This window comes from Ciona robusta, chromosome 8 (assembly GCF_009617815.1).
Source record: "Ciona robusta chromosome 8, ASM961781v2".
In the NCBI taxonomy this organism is placed as follows: Eukaryota; Metazoa; Chordata; class Ascidiacea; order Phlebobranchia; family Cionidae; genus Ciona; species Ciona robusta.
In genome coordinates, this window is record NC_143242.1 from 1143179 (window position 1) to 1161395 (window position 18217).

An 18217-nucleotide genomic window follows, 5' to 3' on the forward strand; every position below is an offset into this window, starting at 1 on the left:
GTGACGTTCTTTTATTTGTTCATCCTTCAGAGTGGGCATGCTCTTGAGTGGTGATGTGACGGCAGTTAACCTTCCGCTGTTATTAAACCCATTGATCATGGTTACTTCAAAGGATATATAGATATACCATGACTAAAAGTGTACCATATTTGTATGTATACATGCTGAGATGCATATTCATCGTTACGTAAACTGATTTGTTAAAACTTTTGTCTCGCATTAATCCGAAAGCATATACACGTGAGTTAAGTAATGAAAAGATGCAGCAATGCGTATTTTTGTATTGAGTAAGTTGATGTAATCTTTGATTATATATATCATATACTTTAGTTTTGTTACCTTAGAAAAGATTGTTTTGTAATTGAAATGGATGATCTTGATTCAGAAGAACTCCATGTTCCAAAACTTAAGGAAAAAAGTGATGGAGATTCAGATGAAGAGGTAATAAATAATAGTAACTGATATTACTCATTTTTAATTTATGCTTATGGTCCACTTAGTTCACCTTGGGTGCTAATGAACAATCCCTCGCTACATTATCTGCTAACTGATATAACATTTAACTGCTAACATCTTGCCTATATTACCAATACTTCCCGTTCCCTAACTACCAACTTCTAATACTTTTTACCTGCCTAATCTATAAATACCGGGGAATTCTGCACTAGTACCGACTTATTTCGATGCGTTTACATCTCGCAACACTGCAATTTATCAACGGGTCCTTTTGTGGGGTCTATATTAAGCAATGTTTAAAGTTTACCACCCCAACACCACGTTGTAAAGACAGGGCCGTAAATAGGCGCATTTTACTTGCGTTAACGGACACGCGCCCAAATTAATTTGGGTGCATTTTTATGTTTAAAATCTAATTCAATAAATTTAAATGAATTTTATTACATTTGCATATTTCATATTTATATTTAGTTGGGATGAGAGATGAAAATTAAAAGTCGTTACATCAGGTTTCCACTCGTTAAGTAAAACAAATCGTGTGTCCGTGAAACTTGACCGATAATAACCTTTAAAGCGTTTTTTACTCACGCGACTTGAAAAAAAAACGTAAAATCGTCTAATTATTTTAATACCAAACTGAAATATTAGCGAGTTGCCGTTGGGTTGTAAGCCAACGTATACTGGGACCAGGGGAGGTCAGATTAGGCACCATGCTGCAATTCTTATATATTATATCTCGTCCACTCGCCAATCAAAGGTTAACTGTTTATGTGCGTCGGAAGATCGTTGGGTTTTCTCAAAATTGAAATGCAAATACAATCAGAAGGTTTAAAGACCTTTCTTAACATGTATCAAAATGGTAAAAATGCATATTTAAAACTTTGTAAGTACAGAGTGTTTTACTCGTGAAACACCCATGGCGATCGGCAAGCGTGTTTCTGCAGTAAACAACATTAAACTGTTTTGATTGGGAGAAAACAACTGGTAAGTCAGTGTAATTATGTCCAAATACGCCTATCCCAATGTAAACGTTTAATAAAACACAGTTGCTTTAATCCTTACTGACCGCAAACGTAAAACAAGAGCATATAGTTTACTTTTGCAAGGTTAACAATGAACGCGTTAATCGCTATTATGATGCAAATAATCAATGCGATAATCCACATGTTAATCGCTACTATGTTGTAATAAACAATTTGCTAAGGCAAGCCAATTAATATTATATTGTTTACTCTCGCACTGAACAATACGTCAATACGTCGCCGTGTTGCATGTTCGCGCGCAAGGCGCTGCTTTAAACATATGACGTCATAATTCCTATTACGTCACTACAGCCGGCCATTTTCGACGTCTCACGACGAGCAATTTGGGCGACGGCCAGCCGTTTTTTGTATTATTTATTTATATGGTGTAGGGTATGCGGGCCTACCCTGAGAATTTTGCAGGGGTTCATTTTCCAAATATAAAAGCAAACCATTCCTTAAAGAGTCAGGACCACGCTCATAAAAGTTTTTTAAATGAAAATTTACACTTAATATTATCTGTCTTTTTTTTTTGAAAAAATATTTAGTTTGGTCAAAAGATCGTTTTAAAAAGTGCTAAAAAATTTGCCTACACTCGTGGGCACTATGATGTAAATTACGTCACGATCTATTCTAATCGATCAGCTGAATAAGGCTTAGCTAGCGGAAAATGAAATAATGTTTGCAGCAAACAGAGTGTACCGTCGACATGGCGTTTTCTGTTACTTTCAAATTAAGAAATATGCGTAGGTATTGCCGTGGCCTAATTTTAGTTTAAATTAATTTAACACTTTCGGCGCCAATCTACGTATATATACGTTTAAGTAACAATGGTTCGCGGTGCCATCACACGTATATATACGTTTTACCATTTTTTCATTGTTACGAGTGCCGCGTTGCATTTAAACTAATAGTAAACCACGTATATATACGTACGCTCGATCTAGGCTGCATTGAGACTATATGCGAACGTCTGCTTTGAGATTACGTTATTTTTGCCCAATTAGCTTGTGACTCTGCGATCAGCTGTTTCTGACGATTTCAAGTATATTTTACGCAATATTACTAGTTTACAATGTTTCACTGCTGCCACTGCTGGAATAATTACGGATAATGGTTCAAACTTCAATGATTTAGTGTCTGGTCATTACAATTATGATGTTGTGAAGTTTTGTTTTGTCCAATTCTTATTCTTACGGCTCTGAAGAAAAGTGAAGTTATGGATACATTGGTAGTGATGTTATACGTCTACACAAACGGGATAACATGGATATGTCACTGTTTCTTGGATTCCTGTTGCTTACTGTTGTATAATTCGCAACTTTCAATTGCAATTCATGGCTTATTTAAAATTTAATAAAATCCAAAATTCGTGCGGCACCCAGTGTCCGATTGTTCAAATTAGTGCGGCGCCGAAAGTGTTAATTTAATGTTTTTTTTTAAATTGTTTGTAAGTGTATTACAGAGTTTTACACTATTTAAATTTGTCAAATAACAATAATGTAGCAGTGTGTGATGTATAGTGATGTAGAAGTATTTTATCTGGTGAAGTGACATAAGTGAAGATCCTAGTCCACTAGCAATAGGTATTGAGCCTTTCCAGTTTGAACCTGTACTTCAAATACTTCGCCGGCGCAGAGCGTAAAAATGTGACGCTCATACACGAGGTTTCGAACTTGTGGTTCGTTGGTTGGAAGAATGGAAGTGGGAACATTCTTCCCGAATGTTATATTATAAAACGTCAAAATTTATAGTTATGTTGTGAAAAAACAAGTGACGTAACAATTAAATGAAACATGTTCCAATTCCCAGCGAAAGAAAGTAATATTGAATGCAACGCCTGTTTTAGCACTTTCTGTCTGCGTGCGTGTTTGCGGAAATGGGGTCTGTCATTACAACAAAACAGCCCCCATGATTGCAGCAGTTTATTTATTTCATTATAAAAAAGTTTATGAGTTATTAGCTTTTTATTTAAAATCAGATACAGGAACATTGCGCGTTCGTGTAATTTGACACCGGCTGTAATTCCATACGGGCAATTTCACTAACGTTGCGATCCGTTACTTGCGAAGAGCAAATTCACAACGAACGAAAAATAATTAAAAAGGAAGCTACGCTGACTGTTCTCGTTATCTTCTCTTAGTAGCTTCACTTTTTTTCATTTCAGTATTTTTCGCTCTCGCGTGCAACATTATAGCAATAGCATATGAGGCTCGGCGCTCGGCCCAGATTTCAGCCCAGATTTCAGCCGAGCGCCGAGCGTCAAAAAAGGAGACACTCGGGCACGAGCTTTTGAGTTCGGGCTCGGCTCGGCACATCCCTAGACGCCAGTGTGTACAAGCGCCGCGTTTACGCTATGCCTTCGCATTTAAACTAATCACCAGAAATAAAACTGTACACAAACTACAGATCTTATGAATGCAAATAAAACACACTTGTTTTTCAACAGTCTCGTTTGTAATGTAACAATCGTAATGGTTTATCAAAGTTATTCTTAAGTAATCGTTACATTATCCACGATGGACATGCGTAAAACTTGCACCAATGTTTCATTTATTAAAAAGATGTTTCTAATTTAGTATAAACAATGTAATATTAGTCTTAATTTACCGCATAAAGTAGAACAGATATATTAGTGTGCAAGACCAATATCTAAAGCGTTTGTATCGCGTCAGAGATAACGTTGACTGGACGTAAATATCTGTATTACAGTTCCCTTCTTAACGCGCTGGTTGCACCACTGGCTGCAAATAGTTTTTAATAATATATTTTTGTATTAATTTTACATTTTACAACACTGGAAACATAGGCGCCTAACCTTTGAAAATCCAAAGTACCCTTTTCTAAAAATAAATATTTCATACTAACTGCGACTTTCTGTCGAAAGATGCTTCATATTTGTGTTAGTTAAAATGACCTTTAATTAGGTTTTAGGATTGATATAATTGGCAGAAATTTGTTATTTAGCAATAATCTCGATTGGGTCGTGAGGTCACACTGACAAGTCGTCCGTGTGACCTCAGAAACGCGTGGCAGTAATACTGTTTGATCGGCAGACTAGATAAAAATTGCGAGACGCCGGCACATTTTTAGTTAGATGTGTGTTGCAACTGATGGAAATTTCCCCATAGAATATTTCTAATGTAATAAAATTAATGTATAATTTGTGAAGTTACTTGCGTCATAAAGAAAAGAAATTACAAAAACTTCAATATGTCGATTCTAATCCACGTACTAATGGGTGTGGGACCAAAATTTTTTGATTTAAGTGAGATTTTTAACTTATAGACTGTTATTACTACAATAAAACCAACAATAAACACACATTTAATAACCAAAATTATTGAAAGTCCTATAAGATCATCTTGAAAATGCCTTTGGAGGGTTCGCTGTGGAAAGGCTATTCCATCAGGGGATACTTTTAAGGAATTCACCTTTTTTTTGGTGCAAATCTTGAATTTTAAAGCATTTTTCAGTCAGTACCTGTGCAGCATACCAGATTGGGTACTTGTCAAGTATAAGAACTAAACCAAAAAAACTGTACAGATAAAGCCTAAGTGTGCCTTTTTTATACATTTTGTACAATATACCTTTCCTATATTGTTTAAGGCTAAAATGACTTTACAAAGACCAAATCCATGCCAAACCGCGCTTTTGTACATTGGGATTTTCCTATCTCAGCTATTCGCACGTTTGAAAAAAGGCAAAAACGGCCAGAACCTAGGGACCGAACTCTAAGCAACACTTAAATACGCCAAAAATATGTCCACAAATTTTGGCAACAAATTGCTTAAAGTATTTAAATACGTTGCTATACAATTGATTGCTGAAAACGGCAGGAAATTGATTTTTTTTAAATGAGCCTAAATTTGGGACCGTACGATACAAAATAACCAAGCTACTGACTATTAAGTAACTTATGGTAGGAGAAGGTCTAAGGGTTAAAAAAATATTTCGAATAAATTATTTTATTCCGATGAGCTAGCTATGCCCCCTTGCTGTCAGTGAGTTTTTAAAATCGAGGCGTTGCTTTAGACACTTACAAAGTATCTTTCGCAAACTATCTATACTTGAATGCGCTTACATGAAAAGGCAAATATTCAACCTGCTTTCAAGCAGCTGCAGGCTAAATAATCAAGGGGAAAACCGCTATTATGATGCAAATAATCAACAAGTGAATTGCCATTATGTCGTGACCAATTGCCAGGTCAAAATGTCGCTATTATGATTAGGGATGTGCTGAGGTCGTAAAAGCTCGGGTTCGCTGAGCTTCAACGAAAAGCTCGGCACGAGCCCGAGCCCGAGCACCTATGACGTCATCAAGGAGAAAGGCGTACGAGAATACGTTCCTATTCAGTCGAAAAGCGTCGCTAATCAAAATAATACAGAACACGTGGTTTGCGGTTAAAGAAACGTCTCGTTTCGTAATTCCCAGTGTTGCAAAATGTAAAATTCATACAAAAAATATTTAATTAAAAATTATTCATAACTGTTGCAGCAGTTTTTTATCAGATCAGAATTGTAGAAATACCCCTTTATCACTGATAATGTCACCGTCCGGATCGTCGAAAAACGCTCGTATTTTTGTAATAGAAAGAAATCCTATTAATAATAAAATCAACTTTTTTACGTCCGGCGCATCGGTAACGCTGCGAAAACACAGCGACTAGCTAAAATGACGGAACGGTTTGTCACGAAGTAAATATCGTCCCGGCCAAGCTTGGACAGAGGCCAAAAAACGTTGTTCGTTGGCAACGCGCAAGAACCAAAGTTTCGTAAATCCCAGTTGCAAGATATTAGTTTTTTCCATAAAATATTTAATTAGAAATTTATGTACACTTGTTATGTTATGTAACAGTAACACTATTGCAAAATCCGAAAGTTTAAACAATTTATATAAATCGTATAATTTATAAAACACTGGCTGCACGCTGACGTGGCGTTACGTCATTTTCCACGAGAGCATATTCACAACGATTGCTTCGCTTACCAAGTGTTGAATGTATGCTATCGCATGGGTCTTCCTTTATTTCCTAAGCGAGCGCAGAGCGTAAATATGTGACCTTTCGATCGCGTGGTGGGTCAGGCAATGGGCACATTCCTCTCGATTGGTACATTATGAAATGTCATAATTAATAATTATGTTACAGTAAGACATGTGAAGTAACAATTGAACAAAAAAAGGTTCAAAATGCAACACGGCAATGTTTGTTATTCGATCGATTTCGTTACCTGATAATTACGAACACCCGTGATTATAACGAACACGCAACAAACATAAAACATCAAATCGCAGCTTTAACAACCTTTCTATCGCACAGGCGCCCGCACTATAGTCAGAAATATGCAAGATTTCGTAGCTTGAGTGACAGACGCGCGTAAAATATATTACGCCCGGAATTTCAATAAAATTAACCGACCACCGTCCGGATTTACTTCTACAATCAGATATGGAAACATTAGGGATTAGGCTATCGTGTAATTCGACACCTGCTGTAATTGCATAAGGTCAAATTCGCCGACGTTGCGATTCGTTACTTGCGAGAGAGCAAATTCACAACGAACGAAAAACAATTAAAGAGAAAGCTACGCTGACTAGTCTCGTTATCTTTTAGTAGCTTCACTTTTTTCATTTTTTATATTTTTCGCTCTCGCGTGCAACATTATAGCAATAGCATAAAGCAACGTCAAAAAAGGAGACGCTCGGGCACGAGCTTTTGAGTTCGGGCTCGGCTCGGCACATCCCTAATTATGATGCAATCAATCTACGTGTGAATCCACTGGCGTAGAGTACGGGCGTGCGGGAATGCGACGCACTCCTACCAATTTAGGAATTCGCTACTTCTGTTTAATGTACGAATACGGCACGCGCGTATAATGTTTCGACGATGACATTAATTCTTAAAGAAATGTGTTAAAATTTGACTTCTTTTTGCGCAATCGTGATTATTATTATTCAACATAGCATCGTATTGTTTGTAAATATGCGGCAAATCAAGCCCATTTTACACCTCTCTGATTGACCAATCAGAAACAAAGGAATCGTGGATTAACTAGCATAATGACGTGTGCTAGACCAGACAACCAGATAATATGTATGGGATATGGGAGTATTTAGAATGTTTAGTTTACTTGATTGGGAGTTGCAAATGCATCAGGCATGTAAAAAAAACAAAAATACGGCCAATACTGATTCGTATTTATCTAGTAGTTTCCTAAATCGTAGACGCATGCGTTCTGCTTACACCAATGTGTTTTACGAATGTTAAAATCGTGTCAAAAATACTAAATTCGCAGTGGTGTTTTAGTTTTTTACTTATATTTTAAGGAATTTTCTTCTGTTGCCCCACCCGCAACGTTTTTTTGGCTATAAGCCAACAATTAGCAATGAAAAAATGTCAATCTAGCTTCGTTTTTTTCCGATCAAAGCCAGATTATCGCGACGATTTCAACTTGCAACACACACAAACTGTCAGATAAACATTTGCGGGTTTTTCTTGCTCATGAAAAAACAGCTCTCCTGATATAAATACGGCACAGTTTCATGTACCATACTTCTCAAACTGTGTTTGGTCAGCATACAAATTATTAACGAAAGCTAGTTTAAAATACTATAAAACTTATTTGCGATCACCGAGACACATACCGCAGTTTATGGCAACCGAGGCAACCAACACTTTCTTTTCTACCGTCAACCAACTTCCTCTTTTGAAATTACCTGGAATTTAGTGGCGGTTTAAGAATGCCTGGTTTGCAAGTCATTCCCGAACAGACACGTGTCGAAATACTGGTTTATATTGCTCACGTAATACGCATTCGTCACAATTCCTATTATTGCGAAATAGCTAGTTATGTTACGTCCCAATTGCGAATTTCTCTTGCCCGTATAAATGGCGGAGTTATGATAAAATAAAGCTGTTTGTTACATAAGAACTGCCCGAATAGGTAACTTTTGTTACGTTAACATTATACGATTTGTTACGCAGCCGGCGAAGTAAATCAGGTCCAGGCTACTAAAATATTGAGCGATATGACACTTGCAAGTTTAACGATGTTACATTGCGATAAGTGTTCCTGCCGCGTATAAGATTTAACTATTGCGATAAGATACTTCCGAATTAAATTGTCTTTGCGTATTGCGTGTTTGCCGCACTCCCACGCATTTGCAAAACTCTACGCCAATGTGTAAATCCCCACTGTTTCGTAATAAATATGCTGCTTGGCTGAGGAAAACATCGTGAATATAAAGCAGCAATACTTACAGAACAGATTTAGGTTGATTATTTTAACTTATATTGCTTAGAATGCGATAAAGCATCATCTGTTTAGGTCATAAAAGCTCGGGTTTGCCGAGATTCAACAAACAGCTCGGGCCCGAGCACCAATGACGTCATCAAGGAGAAAGGCGTACGAGAATTCATTTATTTATGAAATTTATTTATAACTGTTGCAGCAGTTTTTTATCAAATCAGGATTGTAGAAATACCCCCTATCACTAATAATGTCACTGTCCGGATCATCGAAAAACGCCCGTATTTTTGTATATATAAAAAGAAATCCTAATAATAATAAAATCAACTTTCTTACGTCCGACGCATCATCCAACACGGCAATGTTTGTTATTCAATCAATTTCGTTACCTGAACACCTGTGATTATAACGAACACGCGACAAACATAAAACATTAAATCGCAGTTTTAACAACCTTTCTATCGCACAGGCGCCCGCACTATAGTCAGAAATATGCAAGATTTCGTAGCTTGAGTGACAGACACGCAAACCACGAAATTTAGATCAAAAGACGGCAGCTCGTAAAAGCTTCCGTAACCTTAAACACGGCAGCTTTTAGCTTCCGATGACGTAATTTTTTGGGGAATACCCGAATTCACGTGCGGCATAATCGTGTGTTTTCGCGTGTTAAATTAACATGTTTTATCGCTAAGACCTTCAAAATATTCGAACATGTTTTATCCCAAATAACCTTATTCCAAAACAATTTGTAATACCCAATACTAGGGGTGTGCCGAGCCGAGCCCGAACTCAAAAGCTCGTGCCCGAGCGTCTCCTTTCTTGAGGCTCGGCGCTCGGCCCAGTTTTCAGCCGAGCGCCGAGCCTTTTGCTATAATGTTGCACGCGAGAGCGTAAAATATTAAAAATGAAAAAAAGTGAAGCTACTAAGAGATAACGAGACTGGTCAGCGTAGCTTTCTCTTTAATTGTTTTTCGTTCGTTGTGAATTTGCTCTCTCGCAAGTAACGAATCGCAACGTCAGCAATTTGCGGTATCGAATTACAGCCGGTGTCGAATTACACGAGCGCCCAATGTTTTCGTATCACATTTTAAATAAAAGGCAAAAACTCTTTAACTTTTTTATAATGAAATATTATAAATTGCTGCAACCACGGTTTTGCAACCACATGACAGCCCCCTTAACCGCAGACCGCACGCAACCAGAAAATGCTAAGACGCACACACACACGCGTTGCATTCAATATAACATTTCTTCGCTTGGAATTGGAACAATTTTTCATTTAATTATTACGTCAGGTGTCCTATCGCAAGGTAACTATTAATTATGACGTTTCATAATATAACAATCGGGAGGAATGTGCCCACTGCCCAAATTGGGCAGCCAAACCAACCACGAGATCAAACCATCTTGTATCAGCGTCACATTTTTACACTCTGCGCCGGCGTATGAAATAAAGGAAGACGCATGCGGTAGCATACATTCCACACGTAACAAAAGAAGCAATCGTTGTGAATTTATTCTCGTGAAAAATGATGTAATAAAACTCTGTTTCTCGTGCGGTGCCATCAAACGATGTTTTTTTGGCTTCAGTCCAAGCTCGGCCGGGACGATACTTTGTAATATCATATTACAATTTATGTTGGTTCCCATTTACTGATAGCGTCGCTCCTCGCTCTTATATTTCCATCAATTAAAACTCACATAATCGCGATTTACCTGCATTTAAACTAATCATCAGAAACAAAAATTATACACAAACTGCAGATCGTATAGAAGCGAATAAAACACGATTGTTTTCAACAATCTCGTTTGTGATGTAACGATCGTAAAGGTTTATTCTGACGTAAATAACCGTTACCATATTCAAGATGAACATGCGTAGAAACTTGCCAGTTGCGCCACTGGCTGTAACAATTATATATATTTTTTTATTTAAATACTTTTTGTATGAATTTTACATTTTGCAACAGTAGAAATTACAAAACGAGACTCGTCTTTAACTGCAAACCACGTGTTCTGTATAATTTTGATTAGCGACGCTTTTCGGCTGAATAGGAACGCATTCTCGTACGCCTTTCTCCTTGATGACGTCATAGGTGCTCGGACTCGGGCTCGTGCCGAGCTTTTCGTTGAAGCTCGGCGCTCGGTGAACCCGAGCTTTTTCAACTTCAGCACATCCCTACCCAATACATCCAATACGTTGGTTCAAAGTTTTTTATTATAAACGTATTGGTCATCCTCATGGATGCACAATGTTCGTATTGGACGATCGCCGTTAATTTTATTTAATTTACTAATAATTGAAAGATAGAATAATCTGCGTGCATCGCACAAAACTAAGAAAACAGCGTGTTACAAGCGTATCTAACAAAAGTTAACGTCATAGCGGCCGGATGCATAGTCACTTGAGATTGCAAAAAGTAGCAAAAATAAAAAAGTGAACCTATAATTTCAACATTATAAATAAAACACATCTTCATTTTATGGGTTTTACAGAAACGGATTGAAGTTTTTAACCTTAAACACGGCAATAATTTAATTTTATTTCATGCAATAGCATGTTGATTAGGACGTCATAATTCCAAGTGTATTTCAGAACGGGCAAAACACGTTTAATCCTACTCTTTCAACTTTCTCTTTTAAAAATGAGAGAACGTTTTAGAGCACGCGTTTGCAGAGAGCGCGCTCTCACCTGTTTCTTTTATAAAAATGAGAGACTGCTTTACAATCACGCGTTCGCATGGAGCACTCTTACGCTTTTGCCTGTTTCTTTATAATAATGAGAGAACGCTTATGAGCACGCGTTCGCATGGAGCATTCTTACGCTCTCGCCTGTTTCTTTTTACAAAACGAGAGAATGCTTTGTGAGCACCCTCTGCTCGCATTAGGAGAAAGCCACGGCCTGTGCTTTTTTACCCCTTAAATAGCATAGGTAAAAAGACGGAAGCTTGAAAAAGCTGTCGTCTTTCACTTTGCGGTAGCTTTACGGAAGCTTTAGCTTCGAGTTTCCGTGAAATTTGCGGCCTGGACACACGTAAAATATATTATGCCCAGGTTTTCAATAAAATTAACCGATCACCGGCCAGATTTTTAAGTCTGGTAATTCGACACCGGCTGTAATTGCTAACTAGTCTCATTATCTTTTAGTAGCTTCATTTTTAATATTTTTCGCTCACATGTGCATCATTATAACAATAGCGTCAAAAAAGGAAATGCTCGGTCACAAGCTTTTGAGTTCGGGCTCAGTTCAGCACATCCCTAGTCTCCATCGTAAATGTATAGAATAATCAGTTTGCTTTCTCTTGGATTGCTGATAATGAACATGTCAAACGGTATTATGATGTCAATAATCGACGCATCAAATGCTATTATGACGTAAATAATCAACGTGTGAATCTCCACTACATCGTAACAATGTATTATGCGTGATTGAGAAAAAACAATAGGGACAAGAGAGCAAAGGTCTAATGGATGGGCACGTATAATTTAAACATTAAAATAGATGATATCGGCCAAAGAAACACCCAGTGGTCTTACTGCTGCTAGTGTGAGTCCAGAATCAAGCAAACACCCTGACTTTTCAATGTGTTTAGACAATAATGTTTTGTTGCAAGCGTAAAATGACTTACATTTACCCTGTCAAACATCTTTAGAAAAAATATAAAATAGCCCCTTGGGTTTAAACAAACTTGTTAAGTTTTGTTTGCGTTTTCCTTTTGTGGGAAGGTGTAAAATAGCTTTTATTAATCTTTTAATACATTTTTTTGCAAAATAATATAAAAGTTACCATTTTTAAATGACTAAAATGTCACCGGTCTGTTTAATTAGTGCAAGTTCGCTATGTCCACAATATTCAATTCACTACGTCGGCAACGTCCCAAAAAAGGGACCCAAATTTCACAAATTACCTGCTTCTAGGTCTTGTTTTTGACTTTTTTCAAAACAGAAAACAAATTACTGATGTGTTTTAGACTTCCAAGCTCTACCTAAATTTACTTTTTACGTAACATTCTATTAGCTGTAGGAGATTTTTTTATTGGGATGTCGGGAGTGTATTTGTATAACTTAAAAAATATACGCTTGGTCCCTTTTGTATAGAATACATACGCAGGGTCTCTTTTGTATAGAATCTGTTGCAACCCCTACATTTTTATTAAATCAACGCCACTGCTGGTATATTGCAAATAAACATATTGGAGGTTGCAACATTATAGTTTGACAATGAATAGTAAAGTTTGACAAAGAATACATAAAATGTTTATGTATATTAGCTTATTGCACATTTATTAGTTAACTGCACACATTTTGGATACTAAAACAAATGAAGAAGCATTGTGTGAAATACAGTTTTGTTTTCTATGCATTATATCTGTCTCGTCCACATTTATAAAAATTAGCATATCGCAAAGCCACATTATGTTTGACCAAGTGACCTAGTTTAGCTCACAGATGTAAAAAAATTGTTGCATTAAATAGTTCACTATGAAACTCATTTGTGTTTAACAAAAAATGAAACATGTTATTGTATGATAACAATGTATTAAATAAATTAACAGGTACAACCCATTTTTGAATGGTAATACCCAACAAATTTAGTCTTGCACAAAACAAAATGGTGATTTAAGATTGGCATCGGGATTCACATTTTAAAAATCTAGTGTGAAGTGATTAAATGCATTTACGATCACAGCTTGAAACATAAACAAACTTCATTGAATAGTATGATTCGAGTATGGTTTGGGCCTGAATGTTTCTATAGGCTAGACACTCAACAGCAGGTTAAAATTTGTGGTGATCTGTAAAACTTGGGCCAAAACACTTTAACTCACAATTGTTTTCAAAATTGGGGTAACAAGGCACCCCGGAACCCCAAAGTGGATGCCTATTAATAGTGGTACATCAACATGATATGGTATTATACTACTATAGTACACTATTGTCTGAGAAAAAACTAACACATGTTCGATTCCTTGTTGCTATGCATAGAAAATCATCTCTTTAACTTCTATACTTTCCTTGAATTTGATCTGCATAATATATTATATACAGAACACAATATGACTTACAATGTACAAGGCAACAATAAATATTGGTGCACATAGGCGCCTAGATTTCAAAATCAGCGGGGAGGCAATACTATTTCATAACAAAAAGTAAAAATGAGAAACATCAAATACGCTGTCTCTTTGCGATTACGGTCGCGTACGCGGTTGGACAAGTTTGGGAATTTAGCTTTGATTGCGCAACAGGTTTACCAGTTGCATCATAACTACGAGTCTTACCTAAAGTTAGATAAACACGTATTTCTGTTATGACACAGTACCAATCCACACGTGGATTATTCGGGATTGAGTAACAATTAGATTGTTGCAACACAGCAGCAATTGTTGCGTCGATTATTATTACAATAGTGGTTTATTGCCTTTAAGGTGTTGGGATTAAAAGTGTGTTTGCTTCATAGAACAATTACGCTTTTATGCTGAGAAATGTTTTGAGTATCTAATCGTTGTTAGCGTATAGAAGTTGCTATTCGCTACAATGCGACGCACACTGAACCAAGGTAAATTGTTAACGTGTGTCGGCGTGATTAAAACTCTTGGTAAGTTTAGCAAGATTAACGAACGCCTTCGCGTAAGGTATTTTCCAGCCTGGTGTTAGGTTTGCCCACACTTTTGTCAGAATTAATGTAGAGCGCTAACTTGTTCATAAACGTAAACTCGTTCGTATACCTAATTCAACTCGTTCGTAACAATCTAACGCAGCGGTTTCCAAACTGGGGTCCATACAGCAGTTTCAGAGGGTCCGCAATGAAGCAATGATTCGATTGTGATTCAAAACCAAACCAAACATTGATTTAATTGCAGCAAAACAAGTGCACCCATCCCATTAAACAGCTTACCGTGTTTGATAGTTTTTGCTTTTTCTTTCATTGGTGTGGCTTTTGCATTTTTCTATAGCATTCTTTGATTTTTATAGGACCGCGAAATATTAAAATAAGTGCAAAGGGTCCACCAGGCAAATTTTTTAGAAAAGATTGGGAACCGCTGATCTTACGTATAAGTCGAAGCGTTTGATCGGGTGTCCACCGCATGTCATGTTTATCAGGCGCGTGTAACGTCGAGGTTACTTTAGGTCACTTACGCATTTTTTGAGCCTCAACGTGATACACAAATAAACTGCATTGGCTGATAAATACAATGATTGTTTAATGGAAGGGAGGTAGAATTTATTTGAAAACAATTACAAATTAGCCAATTAAGTAATTACAAGTTCACTAATAACTAATTATAAAAATTAAGCCTGTAGTTTGATTTTTATCGGCCCTCAGATTTTTCGGTTTTAATCAGTCTAGTTATCAGTCTAGTTTTCTAGGTGCATTAAAGTATCGGATATCGGCAACTGAAATTTTCAAAATATCGGTATCGGTTTGAAAAAAGCAATATCGGTCGGGCTCTATATACGAGACCCGCATTCGCTGTAAAATCTAAACAAGACTTAACAAAAGCAACTGCTGTGCCACCATCATAACTATTACTGGAATGACACATGTAATATCACTAAGTAAATTTCGGAATGTTTCAACTGTTAAGGAACAACTTTGGATTGCAACGTAGACGGAATTTACTATTACAAACATTCGATTTATCACTTGTATATAAAAGTATGTTTAACACTTTTTCATGCGCAAATGAATAGATACAAGACTTGTAGATGCGATCGTCCATTTCTTAATTTTAAGAAGTTTGTTCCAGCCAATCTAATACGTTTTCGTATTCTTGCAAGAATGCGTCTATCGCTGCATAACGAGGCACCCATCTCGTCGGCCATAAAAGCCTAAGTGAATGTTCATACCTATCTTTACCGAGTTTAAATGCAGTAAAGCTTGCGTTTTGGAAAAGAAAGAGAAAAAGTTACAACGAAAGCCAATTGCAGAATTTTTCGTTAGCCATTATACCGAATAAATGGTGAATTGTTTGCTTCTCTGAATACCGAGCACAAGACGTTTACAGATTCCAGCATTTCGTGTTGTATATTAAGTCTGAGCAATCAAAAATGTTGCTGTTTTAGACACAACTTGACGTCAAATACAACGTTTGAAATATGTTTGAATCCTGGTCCTCGTGACCGCGGAAAGAACAGCCTTGGCGTGACAGATCGGTTTTGTTGCAGTATTTTGAAGGTTTTATTTCCATTGTTTAAATTGTTCTAACCTTCTATCCAAACTATTTGTTGATCTTGGGCGAGAATCTGTTGTTCGAGAATGCAATAACAACGAGTCTATTACGAATTACTTCCCCCATACTAGGCGCGTATGTTGGTGCATGTCAGTCTTCGCGTAAACTACATTAACAACCTAAGTAACAGCATCAACCTATGAAGGGAACCACAAACTTCAGTTGCCTACTACTCTGCTAGTGCTGCTACAAGTGAAAGTATGTAAACATTGGTATATCATTCTATTAAATTGGCTTGATAGGCGATCAGGCGGAGTGTGTTTGAGGTAACCAATGAATAATAATACACCCACCAACTTAATAGGCGATCAGGCGGAGTGTGATCCACAATGGTGATTACACAATGTCCAAACAAGCAATGTACTTTTACTTAATCACTGTAAATAGCATCACAATAATCACTTTTATATAAAGACGTAAACTTATTATTACATCACTAATACTGCACATAAAATCTACTTAATTGCTTCAGCTTATGGCTAGTACGTAGCTATAACACAATACTGTCAAATACGGTTTCCTAATATCCAGACATTACTGATAACACAACGTGGTTTATAACAAAGAACTGCCCACGTGACTGGGTAACCATGACAATAAGCATAGAATGGATACAAGTAAGGATGATGCATGCAATGAAACTAAGTAACGTCTGAATGAAGTGAAGAATGGATGACAGTATAATAACTCGCTATAACATCACTATTGTTTGAGAAATAACTAACACATGTTCGATTCCTTGTTGCTGTGCATAGAAAACCATCTTTTTAGTTTCTAAGCTTTCCTTGAGTAAACATTGGGATACCTTTCTATTAAATTGGCTTTAAGAATTCGTAGGAAATTATGCTTACTATTATAAACACAACCAAAAATGGCCATTGAATAATCCACAGTTAAATATTCCATCTCTGCAGTGCTGAGTATAGTAAGTACCAACCTCATTTTAGCAAAGAAATTACAGTCTTTTTTGATTTTACGATGTAAACTGTACTTAACCGATGTTAGCATTTTACGATGTAAACCGAAGTTAGCATTTTGACAGATTTGTGTTCCAGACAGTGTTTCCGCTATGTAAAGTACACGAGGAAAGTAATTGTTAATTAATCGCTAATCATGCGGTTTTAAATCTGAAAATTTAGTCCAAAAATTATAAATATATAATATGATTTGATTTCAATCAAGAGAATAAAGAATAAATGCTAGAATTGAAAATTAAGATAGTGCGGAAAAAAATCACCCTATCAGCAACAACAACAACAACGCCAAGAACAACTGTTCGACGAAAAAGGATCTATATGGTCACTAACGTGCCCAAAAAATGATCATTGTTACACCAACTGATGGTGAAACAATAATTTTCCAGTTGAACATTGTTTTACATATACCTTCTTTCAGCTAACATGGTGTAATGTTGCAACTTGCAACCCCTATGTTTTTATAATATCGACGCTACGGTGTGCGTTGGCTATGACGCCATTGGCCATTGTATACCTGCACTGGCGTCGATTTATATGGTGCAGGGTATGCAGGCCTACCCTGACAATTTGGCAGGGGTTGCAACAACCCCTGGATTTTCCAATTATAAAAGCAAATTATTCCTAAAATCTTCTTAAATAAATATATTTAACTTTATCAAATAAATAATTTATAGTAGCTACGCAACGCCTTCATTCTCTTAACGCATAAACTAGCTATTTTTGTACCCTGCTCGGTTACCTATAACGACTGCGTGTTACATCAGACAATCGTTATGTCACATTGATAATCGCAAAACGTAGATTATTACGGTGACAGTTCTATTATTGTGTGAGAATGTAATATTTACTAGTCAATTTCTACGTTTCAAATGTCTCTAACGTCTACTTCCAAAGCTGCTTTTCTTCCGAAAGCAATTCGAATTAAACTAAAAACACGCGAACCAGGATAAAATTAACTATAGGAATACAGCCCTGGAGACTCCTATAAAAGTTGCCGACAGATTTCAAAATATGTCGGCAATATTGCTGAGGATTTAAAAGACGCGTGGCCGGGCGTGACGTCACGAATCGCAACGTCAGCGCGAATTTGCCCGTCTCGAATTACAGTCGGTATTGTATAACACGAGCGCCCAATGTTTCGTATCTGATTGGACTGATTTTTAATAAAAAGCCATAAATTCCTAAACTTTTTTATATTGAAATAATACAAAGTGCTGCATTACGTCTTCTCTTTCACCGCAATCCACGTGTTCTAAATGATTTTAGTTAGAGACAC

At 36.8% G+C, this 18217-nt stretch overlaps 1 protein-coding gene across 3 annotated transcripts in view; it reads left to right on the top strand.

Moving 5' to 3' along the window:
• Positions 1–328: 328 nt before the first annotated feature.
• LOC149732045 (putative rRNA-processing protein EBP2) overlaps positions 329–18217 on the top strand; it is a 37129-nt gene continuing 19240 nt past the window's right edge. For all 3 annotated transcript variants that reach the window (XM_089882178.1, XM_089882181.1, XM_089882179.1), the window contains exon 1: positions 329–441. In XM_089882178.1, coding sequence (XP_089738304.1) covers positions 367–441 — 75 coding nt within the window. In that variant the 5' untranslated portion in view covers positions 329–366. The remainder of the gene's footprint in view (positions 442–18217) is intronic.